The following is a 19601-nucleotide window of genomic DNA, read 5'->3' as shown; positions in this document are numbered from 1 at the left end:
TAAGAGTTAATAGTAACTATATAATTGTATAATTGTAATTGGCTGCCGACCAGTCCAGGGTGTACCCCGTCTCTCGCTCGAAAACGGATGGGATAGGCTCCAGCATATCCACGACCGTCGTGAGGATAAGTGCCATGCAAAATGGATGTTGAAAGTGATTTTTTCCCCCTAGATTGTTCCCTGTGATTGGCTGGCGACCAGTCCAGGGTGTACCCCGCCTCTCGCCCGAAGACAGCTGGGATAGGCTCCAGCACGCCTGCGACCCTCTTGAGGATAAGCGGTAGAAAATGAATGAATGAATGAATGTATGGCATGTACACTCTAAGTGTACATCATCTGTATGTGTAGTGATAGTGCGTACAAAACATTTAGAAGCAAGGGCAAAGGTTATAAATGAGTTTTATTATAATGATAGAACAGCTTTCAGTATACAGAACTAGCATGTTTAGAAATGGGGTGTGGGGATAGGGAGTGGACAGTAAATGATAGACAAACTATAACAGACTAAAAATTTGTAGCAAGCAGCCTTCCAATAGTCTGCCACAAGGTTTGTACATAAGATGATCAGAACACAAATAAATGTCACATAAGGACAACAATTCCGGTTGCAGATGGAACAGTAACGAAAGCTGGAATGAAAAGTCCTGTACTTTCCGCTTTGAACATGCATGCTGCATCTTGATTCAATTCCTAAACCCCTTAATACTGCTGATATGATACATGATATGATTCAATTAGCGGAGTTAATGCCGTGTTGGCGTACTCAGTAGACTAGAAAATAACACCAGTTTCAGAGAATGTAAAATTGGATTGAATTGTTCCAGTCATTGTTGGAATAGTTGATATTTTAATGACTGCATAAATGTATCAGTGAAAGCCTATTTAGGACATTTTCTTTGGTTAGGGAACTGATGAGGCAACATAATCCCCTTGAGAAGTGCAGCCGTTATGAATGTAGAATTTGCAGCAGAGGAGACAATATTCTTGTTTTGCCCATCTTACATGCAGAAGCCAAGGCTTCCTAAAACTGGTTAATGACTTCCAACACTGCTGCCTTGCTCCTGGGTCGATCTGATTCTTTTTTTCATCTTCTTCTGCAGTTTTTTTCAACATCTTGCAGAGTCAGCATGCCGCTATGGATTTTGATCTAATTTGAGGACGGTAAAAACACTTATCTGTTGTGTTGCCAATAAAAATGACTATGTCATATTTCCTGTACAGCTGCAATTTCCTGCACTTTAGAGCTAATTATCCTGACGGGTCTGGCATTAAAAGGCATTAACATCATTTTAAGTAAACATCTACAGTGCATTTGACTTTGTTCTGCTTTTACCCCTTGAAGTCACCCCCGTTCATACACCTACAATGCATGACAATACATTTGGATTACTGTCGCACATCCAGTAATAACAATAACACAATAAATTAAAGTGCTTAAATACGTTTGTAAAAAAAAAAAAAAATAAACATACTTGTGATGCCAAAGCAGTGGGATGTTCAACAATCAAGCAGTCACAATGTTTTCTATTGCTATTAATGACACAATCAGGCTACTGTATTACTTTCGGGAAAGAGAGTTGCAATTCATATCATAAAATAAAGGTAACAATCATTTTTATATTTGTTTCTTTAAAATATTGTTATATTTAATGATATATTATTGTTAACAATCCACAATTCATGTTAATAATACCCATACTACTATGACTAATACTCCCATGATAATAATATGATCAACAGTTATTATTATTCAATATCCTTGCCCTCTTTCATTGATTGCACCTCCACATTGTCATTCACACCTTCATTTTTCATTCACACTTGAGGTTCCTCAGGTTTTTCAAAGGTTTTGCATCCGCCCCCTAACATGTTCCAATATTAACATTTATATGGGGACATAATTATACCATGACATTTCTGTTCCTATACAGTGAACAGGCAGCATTCTGTTGCTCTTTTCCCATTATACTTTCCAAGCAGTGCTTGCCAAGCTTTAAGCTATCAAAAAATACAATTATAAATACAAATAAATAATAATAAGCATATATTGAAAAGTGCATTGTACATTTTTTTCACAGCATAACATATCCACTGTACAATTGTTGGTTATATGCCTATATTATTTTATGCATTATCATAAGGATTACTAAGTAGCATAGAGTAAGAAATATTTTATAGCAAGTCTGTGAAAAAGAATTGCATTGCCCTGGAACAAGGATGCATATGTATGTGTGTGTGTATGTGTGTGTGTGTGTGTGTGTGTGTGTGTGTGCAAGACAGACAGGCAGTACCAGCATGTATGCTGATACAAGTTGTGTGCGCAAACATCGAGCACTGAAGCAGACAAAGCTCGTATCATTCTAGTTCAGAGGCACACAATCCGCCCAGCCAGCATTTCAAGTATCTAGCATTGTTTTTGGAAAGTACACATCAATCAGACATCAGCAAAGCCGAGTGATGGGGGAGGGGGAGAGAAAGAGAGAGAGAGAAAACCAAAATATGCAGCTCACGGAGGAGTACTTGGAAGGATTGCTTCAAAGGATAAGCATCCCTTTTTTTTCTAACCATGGCTATTTCAGCCAATACATTTAAGGTATCTCCCTCCATCAGACTGGAAGCGGCTGTCATGCCTGTTTTCACATCACGGTTGTCTCTAAGTATGCCTCCCCGGTACAAACAAGGAGCAGGTTCAGAGTCAAAGTCCCAGCAAAATGATTATTCCAGATGAGTTTCTGACAATAACATATTTCCAAGTCCTTCAACCTCATCCGAATGCCATGTTCATGCTGCAAAAATGATCCATTCCTGAAATGGAAAGTCATCCCGTGGCAGTTATGTCAAGATTGTATCCCCCTCCCCAAAAAAGGAAAAGCCAAAATCTCTTCAAGAAAAGTGAGAAGCTGACAAAATCCTGGCACTTAATAGTTTCCACTTTCTCTGGAATGTATTCTTCTGGAAATGTGGGCATCAGGATGGGTGTTATCTAATTAAACACCAATCCGGGATTACTATCCAGGCATTGAGGAGCAAACAAGTACTTGGACATTCCTGCACCAAGATGGTTGACCAGCATTGGTGTGAATTGATGTGGCACTTTCCTGGAAACAAGCACGCATTCCTGTCTTTAGTTGAAATAAACATGCTTTTCATGTCCTCAGTCATTGTTCATGTATGGTCAGTATCCTCCTAGAGTGACAGTGATTGTAGAAACAATGAAACAACTAAGAGGAAGTGTTCTCATGAAGTAACGAGCAGTTTATGGCTAACGTTGAACTGATATCTATGATGATCTGCTCAACGCTCTGACTTGACTTTGTACCGCAGGACCAGGTAGGTGGCCAGTCTGAGAACCAGGAAGAAAACGCCCAGCACCATGAAGTCCACATAGAGCTTTGCATCCTCCACATCCAACAGTTGCAGGACCTCCTCTGGCTTTTGAAATTTACACACCAGGCCTGGACACTCGAGCTCGGTGCGGTTCATCCCGTAGATGGAGAGTATCACACCTTCAAATCCATACCTGGAAGAAGAAAATCACAATGAACACATTTGTCTTTAAACCTCAAATAATACCTAATCATTAGGAATATTTGATAATATCGGCCAACCTATATTATATAAACAATTAGATATCTGTTCATATTGGTATAGTTTTTTTCTGCCCATACTGATGGCCAACGTTTACTTGTGAAATGCATCCAGTGGCATCACAGGAAAAGAAACATAAGGCGTTCATTCATTACATGAGATTCATTCATTCATTTTCCTCACGAGGGTCGCAGCTGTGCTGGAGCCTATCCCAGCTGTCTTAGACAAACAACCATTCACACTCACATTCATACCTATGGACAATTAACCTAGCATGCATGTTTTTGGAATGTGGGAGGAGAAAACCAGGAGAAATGCCTGAGGGGGGAATCGAACCTGCGTGTCCTCGCTGTGTGGCCTGTGCACTAACCACTCTCCATCATGCAGCCTTACATGAGATTCATTCATTCATTCATTTTCTACCGCTTATCCTCACAAGGGTCGCGGGTGTGCTGGAACCTATCCCAGCTGTCTTCGGGTGAGAGGCGGGGTACACCCTGGACTGGTCGCCAGCTAATCACAGGGCACATATAGACAAACAACCATTCACACTCACATTCATACCTATGGACAATTTGGAGTCACCAATTAACCTAGCATGTTTTTGGAATGTGGGAGGAAACCGGAGTACCCGGAGAAAACCCACGCATGCATGGAGAGAACATGCAAACTCCACACAGAGATGACCGAGCATGAGGCCTGTGAGGCCTGCGTGCTAACCATTCGTCCGCCGTGCAGCCTTACATGAGCTTCACTGCCATTATTTTTCTTTGTATATTTTATCATCCATTGATATCCACCTGATATTAGTTTGAGAGAAGAGCTGCTGCCTATATTGGTATTGGTAGTAAAGTACTGGACAATATTGGCATATCTGATCTTGGTAAAAAGCCACGACTGAGCAATTCTATCAGTAATAATACATTTTGCCAAAATCTGAGCATACCTGACATAAGAGACATAGGAGCTCCACTGTAGGTATTTGGGAATGGTGTCAAAATTGACAAAGAAGCCAGAGAAGAGTAGCACCGGTATGGCTGTCACCGGACCTACGAATGTCGCTACCTGCGGAACAACATCACATACTTTACTGACTACTGAATGATCTCACCTTGTTAGGAGGTATCTCACGAGGTCCTTACCTGCAGAGACGTGGATGCGGCGCCAATAAGCAGCCCTAAAGACTGGGCTACCAGGGCTGTGGATGTGGACAAGGCCACAAAGAGCAGGTAGCGACCGGCCTCTGGAGGCTGTTCAGTCATCCAGTACACGATACTGCAGTACATGATTGGACAAATCACCTGGGAAGAAGATTATGCAACATTATAACTCTCAGTCATGTACTAATGCTTCTGCTGTATCTATACAGTATCAAAAGTGAGTACACAGCAAGCATTTTTATTCCAGTTTATACTACTATGTTGGAGTAGTCATGGTATAGAAGTATTTGCTAACTCGACACACAGCCATTATTGTCTCAATAGCTGGCAACATCAGCGAGTACTAAAATAATTGTAGCAGGGTCACGGTCACGGTATGAGGCTACACGAGTGCTACCAGGACTGGGGGGCTGCGGTTCATTGACAGAAACACAAGTTCCAGTGGGGATTGTGATGTTCCAACACAATAACGAGCCCAAGCACACCTCCGAGATGACTAGTGAAGGTGAAGGAGTCCAACTGAGCACTCGTGGACTTTTGTTGCTGACTTTTTACCAATGATAGTCAACTGGGTTGTAACTGCCTCTCAGTCAGTGTATGCTGTCAGTTTTGGGTTCCTCCCTATTTTCATTTTTGGTTCCTACCGAGGTGTATACAAGTTGATAAGGCAGAGCTAATTTTGTGTGGAGTCGTTGTTTCCACATGTGCATGTTTAATTGTTACACCAATAGAAATTAAGATCAGTTGTTGCCATTGGAGCTCGGAGGTGAATAGGTGCTGAAGGATTGAAGATCTTCTCTATAATTCCCTCCTAAGGCATGTGTGCAGCCATTAAGGTACAGTATATGTGTTTTGTATTGTTTTCCTTTCAGTCTCTTAGTGTCTTAGTTTAGTTACTAGCCTTATTAGTCTTATTAGTCTTAGTTATTGTATATTTGTATTATATGACATGTAATTTATTGTATTTTGTATCCTTTGTACCCTTTTAGTTCTCACGTTGGTTTTGTAATAAATCCATCAGTAAAAGACAAGAACTAGTAGCTGTCTGATCGTTACACATTCGAGGGAGTAAGGGAATTATAGGGAAGATCTTCAATCCTTTAGCACCTATTCGCCTTTGAGCTCTAATGGCATGTGTGCAGCCATTCAGTTCTCACTGTAACTCCCTCGGATGTGTAACGATCAGACAGCTACTAGTTCTTGTCTTTTACTGTTGGTTTTGTAATAAATCCATCAGTAAAAGACAAGTATTCCGCATAGTTGAAAAATAGCCACACTACCAAATCAATGAAATATTACCTGGAATGGTACATCTGCCATTGTTTTTGCCAAGTAGTAGGCCTTTAGGCTGTACCAGTAGTTGAGGTGTTCCCTTACAAACACAGACATTTCCAGAGGAACTGTGGAACCAAACAAAGCAACAGTAAGTGTCTTTCCACTTCAACTGTAAATCAATACAGTATTTCCCGGTCCCGATGAGATGAGATCTTACAAGTTAGAACGGTGGGCATCAGGGCGGCAAACATGAGGAAGAGCATGGAGAAGAAGAGGAACCCTGTGTTGTTGAAGACTTTACTGGCGTCATTGCCGATTTTCAGATAAAGAAGACCGATCAGCACTCCGATCGACAGATGGGACATCACTCTGAGGTGGGTCAGCACCTTTGGAAACATGTGATTTTAGACCATCCCGAAAATCAAATACATCATCAAGTCCTCTCCATATATAAACAACATTTTGTGAAAATAGTTAATGCAGTTTTGTGCAATCATGCTAATTGTGTCTGTTTTAAAAACCCAAGACACGTTGACCCAAGACACGGCCCCACCAATTTTTGGTAAAAACATTTTGTTGTCCAAAAATATGTTGTTTTTTTCCTGCATAAATCTAATTAATTCAATCATTTTCAATGCCGTTTATCCTCACGAGGGTCGGGGAATGCTGTAGCCTATCCCAGTTGTCTTCGGGCGAGAGGCGGGTTACACCCTGGACTGGTCATCAGCCAATCACAGGAAATCGAATTCACCATAAAGTAATGTATTTATTTAGTCTTGATAGTACAGGCAAAATTGTGTGCTGGGATAGGCTCCAGCATACCCCAGTGACCCTAGTGAGGACAAGCGGCATAGAAAATGTATAAATGAATACAGGTAAAATGTGTAGCATACCGTATATTCTGGACTATAAGTCGCTCCGGAGTATAAGTCGTACAAGGCCAAAAATGCATAATTAGGTAGAGAAAAACATACATAAGTCGCACTGGAGTATAAGTAATGTAATTTATTTTACAAACTACTTGACCAAAACAGACATTAGGTCCTCTTGGAAGGCAAGTTCTAACAATAAAATAATAGAGAACAGGCTGAATAGGTGTAAGATATGCTAACACAATGGTTATTCAGCTACACAAAAAATAAACATGAACAGAAAAGGTGTCCAGTGTTTATGTAACATAAACACTTTTTTCATTTATAAGTCGCTCTGGAGTATAAGTCGCAGGAACAGCCAACCTATGAAAAAAAGTGCGACTTATAGTCTGGAAAATATGGTATATGCTCTAAGAAAGCCCACAATTATTGACATGTTTATGTCTTTTTGCTTTACTGGCAATGTTGAGATTTGTTCGGTGCAAAATTGTTGTGTGCCAAATTTAGTTGGCAGTTTCTTTGACTTATGTGAAACCTCAGCAAAAAACTGGATATCTACTGTATTTTATTTTCACTAAATTCGACACAAAATGTTACTTAAAATGCATGGTACCGTGTCTCTGCAGATTGTAATGAAGGTTCTTTTGAAGAGGATGCAGAACTGGGTGAATGTACTGGTGGCAAAGCTATGTTTCTCCAGGGTTCCTGTGTCCTGTGGAGACAGAAATTGAATGCAACTTGTCAGACAAAATAATAAAATGTCCATATGTTGAAAACTACTCGCTGTCTGGAGGTTACAGTAAGAGATATTTGGTGTAAGTATTATAAGATGGTAACAATCCCTACACTGTGGCACTGGGAGTGACAGGAGGAGTCACTCTTGTCTCTTGAGTTCTTCTTGCCCTCCTCAGAGCACAGCCCACCCTGGACCGCCTCGAACAGCACCGGGTTCAAGTCTCCATACTCTCCTGATGCCACCTCAATGACTGGAGGAAGAAAAGACAAACTGAAGGACTGAACGACACTGACATTGTCATGTAGAATTCAAGTCATTGGTAACTCACTGAAATCTGCAGGATTGTGATATGTTGGGCAGTGGAGGCCCAGGTTCTTCAGGTAAGGGATGAGGTAAGGGACCGTTCCTTTGTATATGCATTGACCTTGACTGAGGATGTACAACTGCAGGAACAGCATAGAGCATAGCTTCATACACTTTGCTATGAACAATTTTGACCTTACAGACATAAACCTTGTCAGCTTAGGGTTTGCTCACTTGTTTGACTACTTCCTGGTTTATAGGATGTTACCAAAGTGTCATTTTGATGGTGGGGTGGGCTAGCAAAATGTGAAATTAGGTTTCTCAATCTGCAACTTTAAGTAGATACAGCATAGAGAACTGCGCAAAATTGGCGCAACTTGGCTCGCGCCATTACATTCCATTGGATTCCAATAGGCGGATTGTTTGCGACATTTGGTTCCACTTGGTGGACACTTTGCGCCAATTGCTTGATGTTTTGAAATTTTCTTGCCGCCAAACTAAATTTATGCCACCGTTACCAGACACCACGAGCCAGTTTGAGCCACTGCACGCCACTAGGCACCTTATTGGCGACACTCAGCGCCACAGCAAATTGCATTGGCGTGAACTGGCACCAACTGGAGCCGGCCCAGTGGACTCTTAGCATTAGCTGGATTACACAAAACATAAAAATACATTTTGGACCAAATAAATAATATTGTTACAGTTTGAGAAGCAGTCCCCCGCCCACCCCTAGAATCCTTATGGCTTCCCCCATCTGTTTGTCATTGTCATTGAACCAGAAAGTAGCTTACACAAATACATTCCCACAAATGTTTTTTTTCAATTTTGTTAAAAAAATTCAACCTTGGTGGAGGTCTGTACTGTAGTTATATACAGTATATGTGCTCATTAAAGAATTGCTACATGATAACATACAGTATTTAATGGCGACCTAGGCATTCGGGTTACCTTATCAAACATTTCAAAGAGCTTGGCACTGGGCTGATGAATGGTACAGATGATTGTCCGCCCTCCCTGAGCCAGCGACTTCATGAGTGAAACCACCTGGAAGCATGACGCGCTGTCCAGTCCACTAAAGAGACAAGTTGACATAAGCCGAGATTGCGTTGACTGGACATGGTCATAAACGTACCTTGTGGGTTCATCGAAGAACATGACAGGAGGATTGTTGACCAGCTCGAGGGCAATAGCAAGTCTTTTACATTGACCCCCGGAAAGAGAGTTGGTACGTGTTTGAGCACAGTCCAGAAGCCCTAGAGCTGTCAGTATCTCACGTACCTATGACATGAAGAACATGGTAAGAAGTATACAAAGAGAAAGTCATCACAAAACAACCTGTGTTTAAATCTATCAAGTCCGACTTACAAGTTCTTTTTTGACCAGCATGCTCTCATTGAGCTTCAGATTGGCAGAGACCTGAGGAACACATACTGAAGATACTGACACTGAAGAATCAATGAGGTAAGAGGGCAATGCATGACCTCACCATCATGGCCTCCCTCGTCGTGAGGTGCGGAAGCAGCATGTCATCCTGCATGATGTAGCAGGACATCTTCCGGAAGGTTCGCAAGTCTCTCGGGCGGCCATTCACCAGGATTTGTCCCTTCATGCCCGTCTCTCTGCAGCCAAACAGAAACAATAAGAACCTTTTCAACTTTCGCTCTTGATAAGCGTTGGTGGTCTTACCTGTATCCTGCCAGGATATTCATCAAGGTGGACTTCCCGGCCCCGGATGGCCCCATGATGCCAATTAGCTCTCTACTGTTAAATCTTCCAGAAAGACACTTGAGGAGGGCTTTGTAACCTGATGAAGAGGGAAAAGACCAATTACTGTTACTGCTTAATTAACCAAGTGGTGAGCATGTTGCTCGCACAGTTAGGAGATCGGGAAGACCTGGGTTTGAATCTCTGTTTGGGCATCCCCTTACGAAAAGAAAATATATTTATCAATATATTACTTTAAATATATTGTATTATATTGTATTATTTTTCCATTATATTTTCCAATACATTATATATTATAAATACATGGAATAATATATTTTTGTACATATATTATACAATATATTATATATTCATGTAATATAAGGCAATATATTGCAGAATATACAAATGATTGCCGCTTTCAATATATTGAAATATATTAAATCCAAATATATAATATATGAGTTTATATATCCCAAATTATATGCAATTTTATATATGTAAAAATATAGTCCTTTTTTGGTCTTGATCGCAAGATATTTTTTATATGTATCAATATATACACATATATGATCTATGCATATATTGCAATATATTGGAAAATATAAACATAAGTTCCCATATATGGAAATATATTTCCTAATACATTGCATTATATTTGCCAATATACTGCAATATTTTTTTTCCCATAAGGGCTTTGTGTGGAGTTTGCATGCAACTCCAAATTGTCCATAGGTATGAATGTGAGTGTGAATGGTTGTTTGTCTATATGTGCTCTATGATTGGCTGGCGACCAGTCCAGGGTGTACCCCGCCTCTCGCCTTAAGACAGCTGGGATAGGCTCCAGCATGCCCGCGACCCTCGTGAGGATAGAAAACAAGGATGGATATTGATCATATAGTCCCCAGCCAGTGAAGCAATCATAAACTATGACGATTCAGCCAGTGGTATCATGTTTCACGCTTTCAAAGAAGCAAGACAACGGAGAGATATCGAACTTATATTACAGCCAAATGCTGCTCTCCTTGCAGCAGGGCTTGTCCAGGTTGACTAATAACACAAAATACATCAAGTAATGAAAGACTAAATCCTAAAATGGTATCAGAATGGAAAGTTAAAGATGTTTATCTGATTCCTGTTTTCTAGAGTACAATATGTGCTGCATACTGATGCTCCAGACTGCTGCTGTAGCCTGTGCATAATAATGGTTTTATCTGTGTGACACTGCAGGGACATCTTTATCGCCGTGTTTCACCGGGGCAAACAGCAGGAAGAGCAGCTCAATGTCCACTCATGATACCACAAGTACGTTTGAAAACCTAATAAAAACTAGGTATCTTAGCACCGACAACTGAGAGAACTACATGTGATAAGCGTGTTCACCAAGAAGGAACACATCCTTTATCAGAGCTACTGGATGTTCTAATATGAAGGAGATTCTGAGGGGGAAAAAAACGATGTCTTGGTTTTCTTGGTGGACCAAAGCTCTTTATCCTAATCAGTAGATTACATTTAGATTCCATGTCCCCATTCCCCTCAGGGCAAGGGCAGTGCTTTATCTTTATCTGATATTTTCTCAGTAAATTGATAGTAGAGAGGTGCATGAATAATATAGGAGTAGTCAAGTCAGCAGACATACTTTTGAATTATGCGCTGGAGTGAACACGGTTAATGCTCGACTAGAATGGAATGCCATTATAATTTGTGTATGCTGAGATAACAGTAATGAACTGGGGCCTTTAATGTTGGTTATGACGTCACACACAGCAATTCTGACATATAGAACATCCCAAGTGTTGTGGAATTTGATGTCTAAGTATGCCTCAAAAGTCAAACAAAAACCAGTCCATCATGTTTGATGCCAAGACATTATGTGAGACTTCAGCTCAGTGAGCATTTAAAGGGTTAACTGTGTTTTACTTTTGCTTTATTGTGGGTTTTCATGTGATGTCAACACAGAAGGGCACAAGTGATAGCTGTATGATACTGTATGAGCAATATAATTCATTCAAGTCATATTTATATACCCAATTCAGTTTAACGTGCAGATTTTAAGCTTTTAAAAAGGATGTGTAAAACGCTATCAACACTAAATCATATAAATGACTTTGCTCCAAACAACGTTCTGCTCGAACTAGCAGTTGTTTTTGGCCACATGGTGAGTCACATAGCACTTAATTTTTCATAACGCTACAATACAAAGCAAAAGGGCTATTTTGACACATGCAATATTGTACGAAAACAAAGTCAAACTTCCTGTGAAAACTTTAGATGACAACTAAATCTTATGAAAAATATGGCATACAAAAGGTCTTATGATGGCAACCATCCATCCATTTTGTAAACCGCTTGTCATCACGAGGGTTGTGGACTGACTTCGGGCGAGAGGCGGGGTACACCCTGGACTGGTCGCCAGCCAATCACAGGGCACATATAGACAAACAACCATTCACACTCACATTCATACCTATGGACAATTTGGAGTCGCCAATTAACCTAGCATGTTTTTGGAATGTGGGAGGAAACCGGAGAAAACCTACGCATGCACAGGGAGAACGTGCAAACTCCACACAGAGATGGCTGAGGGGGGAATGATGGCAACTATCTGAACCTTAAATATTATTATTATTTCCTACAAGAACAAAGGTTTTGAAATTAAATGAACTTATAAGTCAACAAGCATCATCCATTTTCTCTATGACAAAGTTTTTCTTTTACATACATTTTTCATTTTTTACAATATTACACGTCCCTTTGCCCTGTTCTATATAATTCAAGTCCCCAACTCACTGTGCATGCACTTTTGCATGGACAGAGTGTGACTGCTAAATAACCCACCATGGGGCCAAAGACGTTTTTTCTTCGGGTACTCCGGTTTCCTCCCACGCTCCAAAAACATGCTAGGTTAATTGGCGACTCCAAATTGTCCATAGGTATGAATGTGAGTGTGAATGGTTGTTCGTCTATATGTGCCCTGTGATTGGCTGGCGACCAGTCCAGGGTGTAGAAAATAAATGAATGAAGAAATGAATAATGAAAACTGAGGTACCACTGTATGCGTGACTGGAAATGCATATAACTGAAAAGGGTGTCAACCGTTTATGGTTCTTCCTGCAAGGCCTTCCTTGACGCAACCGAAGGCATGTTTTACCAATGACCTCCCTCGGAATGAGGGGTGGGGGATCACCCTTGACATTGAAGCAGGTCGCATCATGCCTTCCTGCCTATAAAAGCAGTTCGAGTACACTTCACCTCATTTACTGCTCTACCAATATAAGATTAATTTTCAGAGCGGGGTGGAATCATACACAGCATTTTGGGTGTGCGCCCCATTTACCACAGTCATTTTTAGAAATGACTCAGAGTCATGTGTCATTGAGGTGAAGACTGTATAATGTTCATTACGTCTGACATCACCGGTTCAAGGCTTGTACGCCTCATCCTTTTGTATGCCTGTGCTCCAAATGGATGCCAGCATTTTGATGATTAAGGAGCAGTGGCGTACCATTTTCAAATAGACTCCCTGCAGAGGCATATACTGAGCAACAACAGCGACATATTACCTCTGCCAAGCCCAAAAGGTGCCTTGTTAGGTGATTGGGTCGTTAGATAGAAGGATTACTTTCTATTGGGCGGTTCATGGGCTAAGGAACAACTCATTACATTTTACTGCAGGTCCTGACTTTGTTGACGTAGACAATAATCTTACATTATAAAATAAAGAAGACAGTTCTACAGTACAGTACTTTCAGATGTGCAAAAGCACACATATTGCCTAGCATGCTGTAGGGGGAGGGTCCCCAACTGGACCATTATTTTAGTCAGTTAGAAATAGGTTTAGGGTTAGGGTTGCACCATTAACTTTATTCCACGGTGCACAGATAAACTACTATCTCGTTGTTAAAGAAATGGACTGTCAAAATGGTTGCTCGTCTACCTGATACAATCAATTAATCTCAACAATTAATTAATCTAAGGATTTTGTCTGGTTCTATCTGATCCAGGAGGCTCATACCCATAACAACACGATATCAGCGATTATCGTTATTGTGGTATTGTTGGGAATATGTCACTTTATTCACTTTGCTTTGCGTTCATGGTTGTCTTGGTTTGAACCAGGTTGTCAGCCGGAATGTGTTCTCAACGTGAATGGCTAGGTAAACATCGCTGTCATTCATCTTTTTAACCAATATTGCCGATCGGTCAGTTTCAGTACATCTAGTCTACAAAGCGTAGAATAATAGTATGGGGTTTCAATGCCAGGTCTATATAAGCAGAGATCATTGCTTACTGGTCTTGTATTTTGCATGTGTGCATAGAGCTTTCAACGTCAGTCAAAACATACTTACTAACATACTAAATGATATGCATAGATATCATCACAACACAATGGATGTAGTTATTGGGTTAGGAATTCCTAGTTTGTATAACCTTTCACTGACAATGGCAATAAAAACTATTCAGATTGTTAGATGTGTCGTTTTCTTGGCTTTGCTGTGAATTAGTTTGAATCTGGCTCCCAGAACATTTTCTCCGGGTACTCCAGGTTTCCTCCCACATTCCAAAAACATGCTAGGTTAATTGGTGACTCTAAATTGTCCATAGGTATGAATGTGAGTGTGAATGGTTGTTTGTCTATATGTGCCCTGTGATTGGCTGGCGACCAGTCCAGGGTGTACCCCGCCTCTCGCCTGAAGTTGCTGGAATAGGCTCTGCGACTCTAATGAGTATTCTGGTCTTGAAAAAGGTAGGATTAAATAAGATTAGCTTCTTCCGTTGTACTATATTATTATATACTTATGTGATGTTCCTTCTAATGTAACTTGTTAAGCATGTCAGAAAAAAACATGACTGCGAGCTCAATAGATAATGTTTTGTTATAAACCGCAGTATGCTTGCAGCCTAAGTGTGAAAGACTTTGCTTAATCGGGAATAGCTGATGCACTTCCTGTTCACACATCCTCTGCATGATGAGTCGACGAGCCGGAGGAGACAACACATGAGCACACACAGAGCTTAGGTTGGATTTGATGAGGGAAGGAAAAAACATTATTGACCGCTGCCCCATCCCCACGTAAGACATACTCTAACATTCTTCTGTAATCTTTTGTTCGCAGTCAACCGTATCTGGCCCCTCCTTCATTCAACTGTACCCGCCTTGTTAAGCTTACAGAGCAAGGGAATACAAAGTACAGAGAGATTTCATCATAACCTCTTTCATCATGAATAAGGGTGGGTTGTTTAAATATTGCTAACGCTTCATGAGCAGATCAATCGTGTGTGAAAGGAGATGCAAACACTGATGTTCTGTGGTTTACTATGCCTGCCTGTGTCAGGACTCCACAGCAAGAATGACAGAAGAGAAAATATTTTCTCGTCATCGCGACAAAGGCTTTTAAAAGCCTCCCTGTGAATTTCTTCAATTGGTCATCATGGGTGGTGCGGTGCTCGCCTGACCTGTTCATCCATCATTATTAAAGGGAGTGGAAGGACCACAATACCTCTCCTTCTCCACCAGGGACCCTCACGAATGGTGTAGGACAGCTCATTGAACTCCAGGTCCACAGCAGAGCGCCTTGGGAGGTGGGAGAAGCGCTGGGCCTCGGTGATGTGATTCTCCACTTTCTTCAGGTGGGTGAGCAGGGGCGCCTCCTGAGGGGCCCCGCTGTGGAGTTTGGTCTCCTCCATTGGGATACTGACGGAGCCCTGCTCCAACGTTTTCTCCGCCATGCTGGAAAGAGACACATAAACACCTTGAACACATCTGTCCATACTATATATTAGTCAATGACAACACAACTAAGGATAAAATGCAGTTTTTAAATGAAGCTTGGTTATTATTAAGGGAGAAAAAAACATCCAAACCTACATGAAAAATGCCCCCTAAACCCAATAACTGGTTATGCCACCCTTAGCAGTAACAACTGCAATCAAGCGTTTGTGATAACGTGCTACGAGTCTCTTACAGCAGTGTGGAAAAGTTGTTGTCATTCAGCCACATTCCAGGTCCTGAAGCAGCAGAACAGCCCCAGACCATCACACTACCACCACCATATTTTACTGTCAGTATGATGTTCTTTTTCTGAAATGCAGTGTTACTTTTACGCCACATGTAATGTGACATGCACTTTTGAAAAAGTTAAACTTTTGTCTCATCAGACCACAGAATATTTTCCCAAAAGTCTTGGGGATCATCAGGATGTTTTCAAAATACAAACAAGCCTTAATGTTCCTTTTGTTCAGCAGAGGTTTTCATCTTGGAACTCTGCCCAGTGTCTTCCTTATGGTGGAGTCATGAACACGGACCTCTTGGGGTCAAAATGTACATTTTGGTTGGACAGTCACTCCTGGGAAGGTTCACCACTATTCCATGTTTTTACCATTTGTGGATTATGGCTCTTAGGCATGGTGAAATTGCATACTGTTAATTGTGAGGGTGAAGAGTCAAGGTCTGGTTTCAGGTCTACTGGTCCACACAAAACATTTCCTGTCTGTACTTTCTGCTGATACTGATATAATTAACCACTTGAAACATTTTCATGTCACTACACAGAAAGAAATATCTTCTCAAGAGACAATACAATCAGTACAACATAGTCGTCAGTGTACAGCTTCTATAGCGGTATAGATTTACTATCCACTGAAAATGACTAGCGATAGCATCATGCTCTGGAGCTGCATGAGTGCTGCCGGTTAATTGATGGAAAGATGAATTGATGACGAATGAACGCCTTGTGAAGGTGATGGAGTGGACCACTATGCTTCTGCCACACCTGAACCCAATGAGCATTCATGGGGCATCCTCAAACGGAAGGAGGGTAGAGGAGTACAAGCTGTGACGTCATCATGGAGGGAGAGGATTCCAGTAACAACCTGTGCAGCTCTGGTCAATTCCATTCCTCTTGGGTATGGAATTGACCAGAGCACTCACTTGACACTCACTTGTGTTGCCAGCTATTTAGACAATAATGTCTAAATGTGCTGAGTCAGTGGATACTAAATCTATATTGTCATACAAGCTATACACTGACTACTCTGAGTTATAGTCGCTTCTGGCACTTGATATAATAAAATGGTTGCTAAATGTGAGAGGTGTACTCACTTTGTGTTAACCTCAGATCTATCTGGCCCATTATGCAATATATGTAATATAGGCAAATGCTAAAAGCTTCTGGTTCTAGTTTTCACTGCCTACACAAACACAAGCTTTCATGACAGTACTTCATGGTACAGTCTATACCAAGGGGGGGCAAACTTTTTTCTACAAGGGCCATGTACTGAAATATTAAAGGATGTGGGGACCACTTGGATATTTTACATGTTTACAAGCGTTGTGTTAAAGGTGACCCATTATGCATCTGACCTATAAATGTAGTTAGAATGTTGTATTCGCGTGTCAAACGATGCCAAAGTTTCAGATAATGAGGTTTGCCCATTTGGAAGTGAGCCGTGAAAGAAGTTTGGGATGGCTCAAAACGCTCTGGTTCAAAAGGCGTGGTAAAACTGCACATTTGTGATGTCACAGAGGGGCGGACTTCCTTATAAGGTTCATAGTTAGGAAGCACTTCTGTGACCAATGACACTGTTAGTGGAGTGGGCATACCCGGAGGCGGACCTTGGGTGGTATAAATAAAAACAGACCATTTGTAGTAAGTTTTCTGTACGGGTTATTGTGTGTACCTGCTCTACAGGAGTCCACAAAACAGTACAAAGGGTGGAAAAATGAGCATAATAGGTCCCCTTGAAAAGGTATTTCGCTTCATTTTCTTGAGCAGAAAAAAAACATACAGGTGTTTCCAGGCTGTTAGGGTCATGGGTTTAAAAAGCAGTATATATTAGGTATACTGAAAAAAATACTATGATGTTTTATGTGTAAGCTTAAAAAAACAACATGTAATTGTAATGTATCAACACAAGCGACATAGCACTGACCAAATGTGTGTTCATGTATACAAACATGCACTCCAGCCAGTGTATAGCAGCAGACGGACACTATCTTGACCAAAGTGTAATAAAATATCCTCATATGCACAACATTGACCGTGGCTTTTCTATTGATCACTATGCCATTAGTGAATTTCCATTACCAGGCTGCATATAAGCCCTGTAGAACACACTTTAATGGCCTCTTAGGCAGATGAAGGCCAGCCGGCCAGCCTGCCTGCCTGCCTGCCTGCTCAGTTATCATATGTGGCCCCCACAGCCATGACACGTGAGCATATATAGTAAGATGTGTGTTGCATGAATTAAAATGAAAAAAAAAACACCTGTTGATTATTAAACAAAGTAATCAGGAATATTTGTTTAAAAGGTCACAAGCAAGCATTCCTCCACATACACTGCACTTACTTATTGTTGTGTGTTGAAATGAGCAAGCGAGACGCCTGTCAGGATGGGATGGCAACAGTCCACAGGAGGTACACTTTCAGAGAAAAACAACAACACTATCCCAGCACATCAGAAGCTCCAACAAACAGTCCCCAGCTGGTCCACGACAAAAAGAATCCAAATCACAGGGAAAAAAGGAGAAGGGATTCTTGTTTTGTGAAAATATCTCCTGGGGTGCGGCAGCAGCTCATCCTGTCATCATCATCATCATCATCCTGCATCCTCTGCACTGGCAATTCCTGAGTTTCAAATCTTGTCCTGCTGCACTCCACTGAGATCCCGTTTGTATGGCATCCATCCGTTATGAGAGTACAGTCGATGGTGACGAAGAGGAGGAAGATGACGATACTCCTCGATGCTAGTGGGATGGCGCTAAAGCATGCCAACTGAGATGCTGCAACAGTAGCTAGACGTGTGCAGCCGTAGAGCCGGTCGTTTGACGCTTCTGGGTGCGCACGCCGGTCAGGGATGTTGCAGGGCGTTGCTGCTCGGATGCTGGAGAAAGCAAGAGTCAGGGGTAGTTTAAAAAAAAAAAAACTATACTTTTGCTTAGACGGTAACGGGAGTCCATTGAATGCACCGTGATGTCTGGCTAACAATGACATCATTATCAGCAGCAGACATTTTAAAGCCTTAATCATACATGTTGGCTAATGGCGCGGTTGCATTTTAATATTTCAACTCTCTCTCTCTCGCACACACATAAACAAACACCCCCCCGCCCCCCGCAGACACTGCATGTTTTGAGTGGTAACATTTAGGCCCCGCTGTCTCTTTAACGACCGCACCTGCGCAGCTGCCCGGTGCTGATACTGCAGTGGCCGGGTTATTTTCGGTAATCAGCCGGGGTTACTCGCGTTCAAGTGGGCCCGACATGCCTTACATCACCCCCTGAGAGCAAAGCACACCATTTTTAGACAATCGCACCTGCCTCATTATATGAGCAATTTGACATGAGCTCCACTCGTCTCATCATCTCCATGGGAGCAAAGGGACACCCGCCACTGCATCCTATACATAGAGAAACAGAATTGTTATTTGGGAAAGGGAGAAAGTGGAAATAACCTATATGCTTATTTATCCGCTATAACAATACTTGAACAATGTTACTATATTTTGCACCTGCCCTGTCTGCGTGAACGCCTTTTACGAATGGACAGGACTCCTGATGTATAAAATTGGGTTTCAGTATGTGACTGTGGTGTGAATGGTTGTTTGTCTATATGTGCCCTGTGATTGGCTGGCGACCAGGCCAGGGTGTACTCCGCCTCTCGCCCAGAGACAGCTGGGATAGGCTCCAGCATGCCCGCGACCCTCATGAAGATAAACGGTACAGAAAATGGATGGATGGATGTTTCATGTTACACTGTTGTCCTTGTTATGCATTCAGTATACTAAGTATGCAAATAATACATATAGTTATGATTAAAACGTACATGGTTACAGTATAGGGGCCATAGCACCACCAAAGTGCCTGTGTGTCGCTCAATGTGTGTACAGGGGTAGCGTGCCTCGGTTTTTGCTATTTATTTGTGCCATAGGGTCAGATGAAAACTGACATATACAGAAATT

General features: G+C 41.5%; 1 protein-coding gene across 1 annotated transcript; it reads right to left on the bottom strand.

The window, feature by feature from the left end:
* Positions 1-382: 382 nt before the first annotated feature.
* Positions 383-18687, bottom strand: abcg4a (ATP-binding cassette, sub-family G (WHITE), member 4a). The gene is made up of 15 exons (XM_058087837.1): positions 17991-18687; positions 15143-15372; positions 9624-9741; positions 9424-9556; positions 9303-9353; positions 9070-9215; positions 8886-9009; positions 7960-8074; positions 7742-7881; positions 7509-7607; positions 6241-6409; positions 6048-6148; positions 4731-4889; positions 4535-4653; positions 383-3520 (listed from the first exon to the last, which is right to left on the bottom strand). Exons 2-15 carry the CDS (start codon positions 15369-15371, stop codon positions 3295-3297), a joined length of 1929 nt encoding a protein of 642 aa, XP_057943820.1. The 5' UTR covers position 15372; positions 17991-18687; the 3' UTR covers positions 383-3294.
* Positions 18688-19601: the final 914 nt, after the last annotated feature.

Source organism: Doryrhamphus excisus, chromosome 11 (assembly GCF_030265055.1).
Source record: "Doryrhamphus excisus isolate RoL2022-K1 chromosome 11, RoL_Dexc_1.0, whole genome shotgun sequence".
In the NCBI taxonomy this organism is placed as follows: Eukaryota; Metazoa; Chordata; class Actinopteri; order Syngnathiformes; family Syngnathidae; genus Doryrhamphus; species Doryrhamphus excisus.
The sequence above is the reverse complement of the archived record's forward strand: the minus strand, read 5'-3'. Positions and strand labels throughout refer to the sequence as shown.

What these genes read in the sequence shown, in the direction of transcription:
- abcg4a (XM_058087837.1), bottom strand. Translation starts at nt 15,371, where the DNA reads ATGGCGGAGAAAACGTTGGAGCAGGGCTCCGTCAGTATCCCAATGGAG. An exon ending in TGCTGGTCAAAAAAGAACTT is followed by an intron (nt 9,216 to 9,302) that starts GTAAGTCGGACT and finishes TTCATGTCATAG; the next exon opens with GTACGTGAGATACTGACAGC. An exon ending in CCGCATCCACGTCTCTGCAG is followed by an intron (nt 4,654 to 4,730) that starts GTAAGGACCTCG and finishes GTTGTTCCGCAG; the next exon opens with GTAGCGACATTCGTAGGTCC.